Here is a 12500-nt window from a genome sequence, read left to right as displayed (position 1 = left end):
CTCTCGGACCATTGCCGGCAGAGAGTGGCCACCCTACTCGTTATCTCGTCCCAGTTCTTCTCCGTTTGCAGGTCCGGACCGAACCAGACTCCGAGCAACTTGACCGGACCGTCCGTCCAGCGTCCCACTACTGAGGCGCTGCCGGACGGTATGGGCTTGCTCCTCCAGGTGCCGAGCAGCAAACCCACCGACTTATCCCGGTTGATTTTCGCTCCCGTCACCGCTTCGTAGTCTTTCAGTGTCTCGCCGACAAGCTCGATGTGCTCGTGGCTAGACGCTATGACGGTGACGTCGTCCGCGTATGCCGACACGCTCGTCCCGCACCCCAGTTCTCGCGGGATGCCCCTCAGCGTCGCCAGCTTCCGCAGTAGTGGCTCGAGAGTCAATACGTACAGGAGCGGCGACAGGGGGCATCCCTGACGAACCGAACGTGCAATGTCGAAGGGTCCCGATAGACGTCCATTGACGCGAACAACCGAACGGATGCCTGTGTACAAGGCAGCCATCCAGCCGCGGAAAACGGGACCGAAGCCGGCCGCTTCGAGGACGGCCTCCAAGTATCGATGGTCTACCCTATCGAAAGCTTTGGATTGATCCAAATTGATCAGGGCCCCACCCATGCCAGGTTCCTTAACTACCCTCTCTATGATGTAGCGCATCAGATGGAGGTTGTCATGGATGCTCCGGCCCGGCACGGCGCACGTCTGCTCCGTGCCGACCAGTTTCTCGATGACAAGCGCCATCCGCTTGGCTAACACCTTGGCCAAAATTTTCATGTCTGCATTGAGCAGAGTGATGGGCCTAAAGTTATCTATGGCGTCCCTTTGTTTGGATCTTTCTTCAGCAGCGTTACCGCTCCTCGGCTCACAAAACCGGGAATGCTCCCGTTCTGCTGCCAGTTGCAGTACACGGCCGCCAAGACTTCTCCAAACAAGTCTGGCATACAGTTGTAAAGCTCGTAGGGCAGACCATCCAAACCCGGAGATTTGTCCGTCGAGCAACCCGCCATCGCGTCCCTCACCTCCTCCGCCGTGATGACCCCTTCGCAGCACTCCGCCTCTCTTGCCGAGAGTCGTGGCAAGCTGTGCAGGTAGGCACTAAAGTCCACCCTGCCTTCTCGCTCGCCACTCCTCCCGAACAGTCGGGCAAAATGCCGCTGAAACGCCTTGCACATCTTGCTCGGCTCGAGCAATTCGCGCCCCTGTTCGTCTACCAGAGACCGGATGGTGGCTCTGTTACCCCGCTGCTCCTCCGCCACCCGGGCCTCTCGTGCGGCTCCAACACCTTCATTCCTCAGAGCACGCATCCTTGCCCTGACAGCACACCCTTCGTGTTTAGCATTGAAGTGTTGGTCGAGGGCCAACCTCGCCGCTAAAACGTCGGATGCGATGCCACTTCGCAATGCCTCTTCTAACTTTATCACTAGCTCCCCCTCTACTCTGTTCCTCTCTACAGCTAGTGCCCTGCTATACCTTATTGCTTCCGCCATTACTGCTCTCTTGAGGGCAAACCACCATTTGTTGTTGACGATGGCTCCCGTCAAAGCCCTCTTTACTAACGTGCTAATCCGGTCTCTGAAAACCTGTCTCGACGGGAAAGACGCGTTTAGTTTCCAGTAACCGGGACCCTGCCTATGTGCCTTATCTAAGTCTAGCGTACACGTCACAAGTTTGTGATCCGTGTAGCTGACTATGTGGAACTGTGGACATCCTAAACTATCTCTATCTCTTGTCCTACACACTATCCTATCTAGATACGATCTCGACGACCCAATGCGGTTGCTCCAAGTCCACGTTGGCACATTTGGGTGGTCGAGTCGGTACCTGTCAGACAACTGGAAGCGTCTGAGCAGGTCTATGAGGCCTTTGCATCCCCTTCTAGTTTTGTCACTCCCCACGTAGTCTAGATGCGTGTCCAAGGTAGCATTCCAATCCCCCACTAAAAGTAAGGGACGAGACGTTCCCAGGAATACTTCTAGACGTCGAAAGAAGTCTGACCGACCTGTTAAAGGAGGCACATAAACTGCCAGCAACCGAAAAGCGCCTCCATCGCTGCGGTCCACATCTAGGACAACCAGTCTACCCTCCGGGTCCGTAAATATCGTCTTTACTTGGAGATCTAGACTCTTGCGAAAAAGAACCGCCGTGCCACTACCGTCCATCCTCGGCAGACAGGGAGAAAAATAAATGTTAAACTGTCCGTCAAACATGGACTTTAGGGCCCGCGGTTCATGGAGTCTGGTCTCACTAATGGCTATGATATCCAAATTGTGTGACTTGATGTCATTTAAGAGGTACCCTTGTTTCCAAGGGGACCCTAAGCCACGCACATTCACACAACCAATCTTCACCATGATTCTATTTATACGTGTGCTTTAAAGCACAAAACAAAAGAACAGAAAGTTACTTACCGTTCGAAAGTTTTGTTTCCTCCTTGGATTTTTCACCAAGGAGGCTATTGTACAATTTCTTGCACAAATATTTTTGGAACCCCCCTACCGAGTTGGGGTAGAGGGATTTTATTGTGTTGTGTAATGCTGATGTTACATGATAAATTTTAATATGTTTTGGCGGTGTTGTGCGTGGGTGGTTGTTGGTTTTGATGTCGTTATTTGTGATGTTTGTTTTAGAGTTGATGTAATTCATCAACTCTGTGTTTGTAGTGTCTATTGCTGTTAGCATTGTTTTTGGTGTGTTATCATTGGTGTTTATCGTGTAGGCGTTGGGAGTGTTTTCGGGAGATGTGAATCTCCCTGCTTTGTTGTTGTTCGTTTTTCTTTTTTTGCTCCTCTTCCTCCTTCCTTTTTGGGCAATTTTCCATTCCTCAGTACTTGACTCGTCTTCAGATGAAAACTCTGAGGAATCGGAAGGAGGTAGAGGCATGTTGTATGCTTCTGTGTTTGCTTGTGTAAATGGTTGTATTGTTGTTTTTGTTGTTGTTGGTTGTTGAATTTTTGGTTGTGGTGTAAGTGATGTGGGGGAAGGGGTATCAGTTTTTGTATTGTCTTTTCTTTTTTCGTCTTCTTTGTTTGTTAATTTTGTAGTTTTTGTTGTATTTTCTTTCGTTGATGTTGTTGATGTTGCTTTTATTGTTTTTTGTGTGGATGGCGGTGTGGGCAGCAAGGCTTTTTTTGTGTGTTTAGTCAGTTCTTGTTGTTGTTGCTGTGTTTTTCGGGCAGTCGGACACTCCTTTTTAAGGTGTGCCTCGCTGTCGCATAAGTAACAGCGAGGCCGCCTGCCCTCTACTACTATATGCAACTTTTGGTTTGTTGCCAAACGGATGTATGGTGGGATTTTTTTGATTTCTTGTTCGTTTGTGTGGAACAAGATTTGTATGCTTTTTCCGGTCCAATTGCTCTCTCCAACGTTTATTTTTAGTATGTTGATGTTGTCCATATCAACACATATGGCCGATATCAACCATAGTGTGTCGATTGTTGGAGGTGCGTGCTTTATTGTTACCTTTGTTACCTTTTGGCCAAGGTAACAGGGTAACATTGTTATTTCAGGTGTGTGAAGAGTTAGCGTTGAATACGTCTTCGCCAACTCTTCATTTCGAAAAATCACCTGTACCTGTGCAAATCTATACCAAGTAATATATGTTTTTTTTATCCCATATTGATTGCAAACATTTTTGAATTTTGTCTATACTGGCCTGTTCCGGCCTTCTATTTTTAGTGTTTATTATTTTATATATTATTGTTTTTCTACTTGTTTCCTCTAATATGTGTTGTGGTATGTTTAAGTGTACTTCACCGCTTTCTTTGGTGATTAATTTTCTCGTTTCTATTATTTCTTTTGTTGTGTAAGACACAACAGTTTCACTTTGCTTCAAAGCTTCAGCAAAGTTTTTGTTTTTGTTATTGTTGTTATTGTTGTTGCTGGTGCTGGCACTGGTATTGGTGCCAGATGTGGTATTTGTGTCAGTGGTGTTGTGGCTTTTTCCTTCCTCTCTTTCGCTTCCTGCTGGTGAAGAGAGCAAAGGTTGAGTTGAACTATTGCTGCTGCTGCTGCTGTTGTTGTTGTTGTCGTTGTTGTTGGTGGTGGTGGTAATGGTGACGTCACCAGAATTGGTGCTGACGTCAGATTCTTTGGAGGCATTGTCTATGTTCTGTTTTGTAACCTTGGTTACAGTTTTGTTTTTGTTGTTGTTGGTGGTGGTGGTGGCGGTGTTAACACTTGAATTTGTGTGTGTAAATTCTTTTTTCTTTTTCTCCATTCTCTCGTTTAACTGTGAGGAAGGAAGACTAGGAAATTCTTTTTCGAACGAAACACTGCAAAATGCAGCGTTCGTGTCACAAAGATTTTCATGGCTACAAGACGCCATCGTCTAAAAAAAAAATGGCTAGAAAGCCGAAATTGGTTTTTATATCCTGGAAATGTGCCACACAGGGCAGATTTCCGTCACAAAAAACTTGCACCAGAGAGTCTACAAGTTGTTATACAACTTTGTATATAAAATAAACTTTACAAACAAACTTTTTAAAACATGAAAAAGGCAAAACTTACGGAGCCGACACGTCTACCGTCCGTCCATAGAGATAGATAGATAGATAGATAGATAGATAGATAGATAGATAGATAGATAGATAGATAGATAGATAGATAGATAGTTGCATTCACGTTATTTATTTTGCTTCCAAACTTTGGCACGTGGTCATAAATTTCAGGAGACTGTAGTTCGATTCCATAGATGCCAGAGATGATGAATTGGTTCTGAATTTATCGACCCCTAAAGGATGAAAGACAAGGCGCAACTACACGGAATTTGATCATTATCTTGAAATATTGATAACTTCCATAATACTTCACATTATGTTTATTTGCAAACAAACATTTAGTATTGTAGATGACAATTATAAAAATCCCAGAAAGGTTCCGGGAAAAAGACAGTATTGAAAAATAGGAAGCAATGAACTTGTCAATTACTATATGTAGCACAGCCGTACAATTACAAAAAATTAAAGTTTTCATGTCATTAATGAATTCGGTTCCATGTTGTAAGATATAGTTAGACATTTCTTGGCAAAATAGTTCACATAAGGAGACTTTATACACGTATATGTGTAAGTAGGCCTCTGTCGTATGTATACACACATGAACATGCATCAGTATATCGGTCCATGAGTTTATTTGAATGTGCGTATATATACATATATATATGTGTGTGTATGTGCGTGTGTGTGTGTGTGTGTGTGTGTGTGTGTGTGTGTGTAGCTGTATATATATATATATGTATATATATGCAGACATATAGATGTACACACACACACACATACACTGATACACGCATACACACACACAGATATATACATACACGATAGACTTTCCCGTCGGATGACATTTTCGCATATTATTGCCGAAGAATTACAAGGATGATTTGTTTACAGAGATCAAATCATTGGGTTTACATATGTTCACACTCTCAAAGAACTCAACAGGTGCAGAAATGTGCCATACGCCAGTTGTCATAATATTTCCAGTGAGATATAATTTGTTTTACTCAAAAACACAGTTGTGACTGAATCGAAGGCACAACCATTCGTTCGTGAGTTTAAAACATGAAACACGAAACCACATGTAAATGTTTTTAGCGTATATAGATATCTGCATCTATTCCTATATAGCAGATATATATACAGGAAAAAACGCGCATTCACACGTGAAGAGACGCACAAATACATAGACACAAAGACATATATGTCGCCATATTGAACCGTCGAACTCAGCAGTTTTTTCTCGCCATTTTTTCCCTCTTAAATCTTTTTTGTTGAAGAGCGTTTCATCGAAACGTAAAAGACATTTCCGTTTTCCCCGAGCGTTAAACTGATACACGTGCTTGCTGCACCTACACCTGTCTTCGTCTTTTGTTCTTCTTTCTATAATGTTGAACTATAATATATATGTATGTGCATATGTATGTGCATATGTATATATATATATATATATATATATATATATATATATATATATATATATATATATATATATATATATATTTCATTTCATTTCATTTCAAAGTTTCAGCTCAGAGCTGCGGCCATGCTGATGCACCACCGTGTTGCTACACTGTTATTACAGGGAGCCTCTTACAATATGTGGCACTTGGTGAAGAATGGAGTTTGATTTAGCAACTCTCATTTGCACCTCCTGCCGCGAGGTAGGTTCATCTGGGACTCTCGATAGGAAGAGATCCAGCTTTGATTTAAAAACTCCTACATCTACTTTGTGCAGATTCCTCAGGCTCTTTGGGAGAATATTAAAAAGCTGTGGGCCCCTGAATCCCAAGCTGTTGCAGTAACTGGTCCTGAAGCGCGATGGCATTGCTGGGATCTTTGGCACTATGCAGTGCCGTCCCGTTCTGGCATTGGTGTAGCTTTCAATGCCAAAATTTGGCACAATTCCTTCCAGGATCTTCCAGATGTATATTACTGCATACCTCTCCCGCCTTCTCTCCAGGGAGTAGAGTCTTAGCTGTTTCAGCCTTTCCCAGTAGCTGACCAGTTGCAAAGAGACAATCTTCTTTGTGAATCTCCTCTGGATTGCTTCAAGGTCTGCTGTTAATTTCAGACTGGTGGGTGACCACAGCTGTGAGCAGTAATCCAGGCGGCTGAGGACGAATGTCCTCCAGAGGATCATCATGGTTTCCTTATCTCTGGTTCTGAATGTTCTCAGGATCCATCCAGCCAATCGTCTGCACTTTGTTGCCATTCTGGTAATGTGCACTTGGAAAGAGGTATCATCACTCATGTCGATACCCAGGTCTCTCACTGATTTAGGCTCTGGGATTGAAATTCCCTGTGGACCAGTGTACTCTGTAAGTTTCATATTCAGTTTTGGACGTTGGTAGCGCAGGGCTTGGAATTTTTCAGCATTAAACTGCATATTATTGTCCTCAGCCCATCTGTAAACTGAGTCCAATTCCTGCTGCAGGTGTGCAACATCACTGGAGTTCTGTATGTATATATATATATATATATATATATATATATATATATGCTGTGTGTGTATGTACTTGTTGTGTAAACACCTGCATATATATGCATCCAGCCATCCACACATGCATACATATATACATGGAGGCACACACGCACACACTCATGCACACCCACCCACAGGCACACACATACACACACACAAGTATTTATATAAGATTCCAGTAGAGTATGGAGGTAGGGCAGTTCGAAAGCTGCACTAAACTCAAGTAGTGGCTATCAGCACTGTTGGTTTGCAAATTAATACAGAAATTTCTAAGAGTAGAAAATTCTGGTCGAATTACGGTAAAACGTCGTGTGCCCTCTACACTATTTATTTATCCAATAAATATATTTTTTTTTACCTGTTGCTTCCTCTAACTCCAAGATATCGGGTTCGATTCCAGACAGTGACCTGTATAATAATAATAATAATAATAATAATAATAATAATAATAATAATAATAATAATAATAATTACAACATCGAAAAATACCTTAGGAATGAGAACCCAGGTTCGGAATTTCTGCAAGACACCTGATGAAGGCTGGAGGGTATATCAGCCGAAACGTTGTGTTAACAACAAACAAGATGAGGACAAATATCCGTCAAATGTAAATAATGTAAATAATGAATAATAAGAGCTTCCTGGAAAGTATTCTTTGATTGGGGAATAGAGGCACGTAATGGGAAATTTTGCACAATCTCTTGAACAATAGAGCCCCAGAAATATGGCTGAATGTATATTAATAGAAAAACATGTATGACTACGTTTCAAACAATTTTCAAATACACAGACACAGACATGAAAATTACTCTTCGCTCTATATAAAATACAGGAATATTAGCTCTCATGCGATGGATATGCTTTTGCCATATAAAAACATGAAATAAAGGAATATCCGTCTCACAGAAGAATGCGGGTAAGGCAGCAAGTTGTAACACAACGTTGTAAATTAAGTGGAATTAACAATGAGGTTGTCACTGTCATATTCCTAAGATACTGTTCAAAAATCTCATCATTATATCGCTTAGTTTAAATTCTAATCCAACAATGATAACTTTTCTGAAATTCTATTTGTATGATTTTTTTTTTGATTTTTTCACAGAACCGTTTAGTCTCCAAGAGATCTCTCGATGATAAAGCTGTTCCCACGCCAAGTAAGAACTAATTTTATATAGTACATGATAAAAACGTAGAAGAAATATTCGGAGACTAGGTTAGGTGTTATAGAATATTCAGTTTCAATCTCTTTTAGCTAAAATCATTGAATTGTGTCTCCTCACCAACGGGCCTCTGATTTCTTTAACTTTACATTGTTTTTTTTTTTATATTACTATCCTTATCTGCTCTACGAAATACACAACCTTACCTAAATTCATTTTAGAATATCATCTAGTTTACCATAAATTCTTAAATGAAAAAGAACTCTACTATGCTATTATACTGTGTTTATATGTTTTTATGTTCAGGGTCACGTCAATATATGAGAGAAATTTTGTGAATATGTATGACTATTATCTGGAACAATATAAAGGAGTCATCTTCAGTTCAGCTTTAATTTTAGCGTAGACAGAAAAAAATGGGGTGCACACTGTGTTGTAGTAACAAATTGAATCAATAAAACCATCCACTAATTCTTGGAGATTCGTGGGTGTAGATTCCACAGGTATTTCTTTTAGAGAGCCCTTCCAGATATAGGCAGTTCTTATTAAAATTACCGGTTATGTTGATAAGTGAAACCAAACTGAGCCGATGGGTACTATCTGCCCGTAGATCTACTGCCCGTTGATTCAGCTTGAAGAATCCGTCTTGTGATTCTTTTACCGTGAGATTCAAATCACATGTTCGTAGTACCGATGTTGTGACCTTTCAATAAAGAGAAGCAGAGGTTCGACCTGGAGATACTTCCTGATCTCTGAGCAGCCAACCCAGTGGAGTAACATTACTGCAGAGATCCCTCGGAAGATCCTCATTTCGGATGTTTGTATTTCCTGTCGTGCTATTTCAGTCGTTACCAAACATTCCTGACCATAATTAAAGATAAGCACGGAAATCAAAATGAAGATGGCATGTTAAACTGAAAATTTTGCTGCTAGAGCTAGTATTTTTAGGGTTACTTATCTTTTTTTTTTTTTGTCACTTAAATTCATACAACTTTTTCCCAGCTAATAGTTTTCACCAAAAGATTCTTCGCAATGAGCACTTTCTTTCAAACCTAATTATATACATTCCTTTAAAAATAACCTATATATGTTGATTCAAAGCCCAATCTTTGTCTTACACTCCTGTTTTGATTTCACGTATTTTGACCTCGACTTTTATTTAATAAACCAACCTTGAATTATTTTATCTTAAAATTTAGCTGAAGATTGGATAATCATTGCTAAAAACCGCATTCAATTCGGCTGAGAAGTGAATTAGCGATGAATCATACAAATCTTTACGAGTAACTAAAAGTTGAAGTTAAGTATACATTCACCGATGGCTTTGGGTGAATATTTCCCGGAATCAACTTGACGTTCACAGTAAAAAGAATTTTCCCGTTCAGAAATGTGATTTCTCAAGATAAATCTCTCGTTCCTTTGTTTGTTTGTTTGTTTGTTTCTTTCTTTCTTTCTTTCTTCTCCATCAATTCCTCACCTATCCTTCCTTCCTCATTTCCAACTATTGTCACACCAAAATCCATTAATTTCTAGCCAAGAAATTCTTTCCTTACATGCTTCACCATTTATTTCTGTTGCACTACCCTGTTCTCTTTTTAATTTCACAGGACCCAGTCCTGGATCACTGTATACCCGGTGGGGTAGAACAACCTGTCCTTGTTATTCAAGTCTGGTATATAATGGTTAGTATATTCCATATTATTATTCTCTCTTTCTTTTCCTCTCTCACCATCTCTCACCATCTCTCGCCCTCTCTCTCCCTCTTCCCGTCTCTCTCCCTCCTCCCGTCTCTCTCCCTCCTCCCGCCTCTCTCCCTCCTCCCGTCTCTCTCCCTCTTCCCGTCTCTCTCCCTCCCTTTTTTTAATGTACACAAATATATATCCTGTTATAAGTATATCACGATTTAAACAGCGCTTATAGATTCTCTAGCGATTGCACAAGTCTACTTACCCCGTTGTATTTATTTCATCATACCCGATCAGTATAAATATTGTCAAGTATGATCACATGACCAGAATGTCATATTAGGTGCACGAAAACCCAATCACAGAATGTAAATGTCTTTTAAAGATTATTACAGATAGTGACCAGATTGATGTCCTCTATTGTGATGAAAACTGCCATGGATTGTAGATATCAAATTGTGGTGGACGGTAGAATTGTTCGTGAGTCACCACCTGTGAAGGATGACAGCTTGACTAACATTAATTAGAGTTCCCAATATTTGTAGGTGTTGGCTAAATTCAACACAAATTCTACAGGTTGATTATAGCGACATCGGATTTTAAAGGGTGACTGAAATGACCGCACAATGTACAATGTGGACTAAATACCTCAAATCTTCTAATTCATAAATGTAGGTACGTAAGGACTGTATCCATTAACTACGCACTATCTCACCACGTAATCACGCTAGTGCATCGTGGTAAGGCAATTCTGATCTATCCAATCGGATGCCACTATTTCCTGCCTTTTCCCCATTCAACCTCACTTTCCTTAAACGCGATTGGTTTTTGCTTGACATACAGAAGAACAGATTTTCTTTTTCTATAAACTAACCCTGAACGGTTTCCTACCCAACTCTCAATTCATCCGAAACTGAACCTTACAATTCCTTCTCTACTCACAATAATTTAGACGTAAAATAATATCAGTGGTGAATCAAATAACGCCTACGTGGCCATGACGTGTATTTAGGCGTGATCTGTTCACGATGAAGCGGGTGCTTTAGCTGCGCACGCGCGTGCACACACACATACACACGCACACACACAAACTCACAAAGATACACATCTAATCACGCATAGAGAAATCTTGCGTAACGTATTTATGGCAATATTGACATTGAAAGTTCCTTTTCAAGGATTTCTTTTAATCTACGTTTTTCTTATTTAATATATAACTTAACTTTATATTTTATTGACTTGATATATTCTTACCAATTCCAGGTGTGGTTGGTGGAGCATTGTATAACCAAACAGGTGGAGGAAGTAATCTCTTATGTCTACCAAACGATCCTATTTGGGCCAATTATACAACAGAAGCTGAAAAAGGTGGTTACATATATGGCAGTGAATATCAACTAAATTTTTACAAAACTAACAAACTCTTTTCTTTTGCTAACGCTAAATCAGTTCAAAATCACAACGTTCCATGCGCTGTCTGTTTGACGCGACAGCCTGCTGTTGTTATGATGTTACCAGCCAGGACAGAGTGTTATCCTGGTTGGTCAACTGAGTATTCAGGATATTTGATGACCGAGTATTACGATCATAAGGGCAGACATGAATATGTGTGTGTGGATCATGCACCAGAAGCTGATCCAGCAGGTTACAGAAACGAAAATGGAGCTTTATTATATTTCGTCCAGGGTATTTGTGGGTCATTGCCATGTCCACCGTATATAAATGGTCGAGAACTAAGCTGTGTTGTGTGCAGTAAATATTGAAGGCTGTATAGCGGAATTCGCTTTCTTATGAAAATTCGTGTTGTCCAATTACAAGACATGATATGCTATCAGAAAGTAATATAGAAATTTTAAATTCTTCTTTATAATATTTTATTAGTGTTATGTAAATCGTTAAAATAATCTGTCCTACTAGCCGGAAGAAAAATATTCCAACCGAGAGAAAATAGACGCCAGAAAATGTGAGAATTATGTTAATAGAATAATTCTAGAAAAATATTGTATAAGGATCAGTTCATCATACTAAAATGTGGAAATAAAATGATATTGCGTTTAACTGTAGTTTGCGTTCTCTTTTAAATATCAAGAAAGTCAAATTGAAATAACATCATAGAAATATATGATCTCTTCATCATTTTTGACAGGAATGCATGTAATGGTCGACTCCTCCATTTTCAACATATAGCTGTCTCGCAACCCCGCCACAAAATCAATGAAGATTCTCATAGTCGGATCACGCAACACTTACATCCTTGTACCAGACAACGATGTACAAGAATAACGATGTACAAGAATAACAAATGAAATCACCAGTGAACCTCAAATATGCTGAATTATCTCACTCAAGAGCATAAAAATGGCAAACTCACAGCAAAGAAACAAAGTACTAGGAGTTACATACATTCCTTTACAACATTTGCAACACACATAATATACAGAGTAAAGAAGGCGAAACGACGTACAAATATACTCAGGGTAAACAAAGTTACTATGTATAAACTGTGTGATATATTGAGACTGTCTCACCATATCCAATAGGATTCATCATTATGTGTTGGAGGGTGTAGACTAGTCCTTAGATAAACGAAGATATGGTGTCGTTGAGAAGATGGCTATTTTGGAGGCGCCACATCCTTTATGCAACTACTTGCGTGCCATAATCATGTTCGATCA

At 40.4% G+C, this 12500-nt stretch overlaps 1 protein-coding gene across 1 annotated transcript in view; it reads left to right on the top strand.

Moving 5' to 3' along the window:
* The window catches only part of LOC106867109 (short-chain collagen C4), a 16028-nt gene extending 4145 nt beyond the window's left edge, over nucleotides 1-11883 (top strand). Inside the window, exons 2-4 of the mRNA XM_089338454.1 lie at nucleotides 8083-8134; nucleotides 9748-9822; nucleotides 11089-11883. Of these exons, the coding sequence (XP_089194580.1) occupies nucleotides 8083-8134; nucleotides 9748-9822; nucleotides 11089-11588 (627 nt within the window). The 3' untranslated portion in view covers nucleotides 11589-11883. The remainder of the gene's footprint in view (nucleotides 1-8082; nucleotides 8135-9747; nucleotides 9823-11088) is intronic.
* The last annotated feature ends 617 nt before the right edge of the window (nucleotides 11884-12500 follow it).

This window comes from Octopus bimaculoides, chromosome 20 (genome assembly GCF_046866305.1).
Source record: "Octopus bimaculoides isolate indiv1 chromosome 20, ASM4686630v1, whole genome shotgun sequence".
Lineage (NCBI taxonomy): Eukaryota > Metazoa > Mollusca > Cephalopoda > Octopoda > Octopodidae > Octopus > Octopus bimaculoides.
This window is presented reverse-complemented; position numbering and strand designations above follow the sequence as displayed.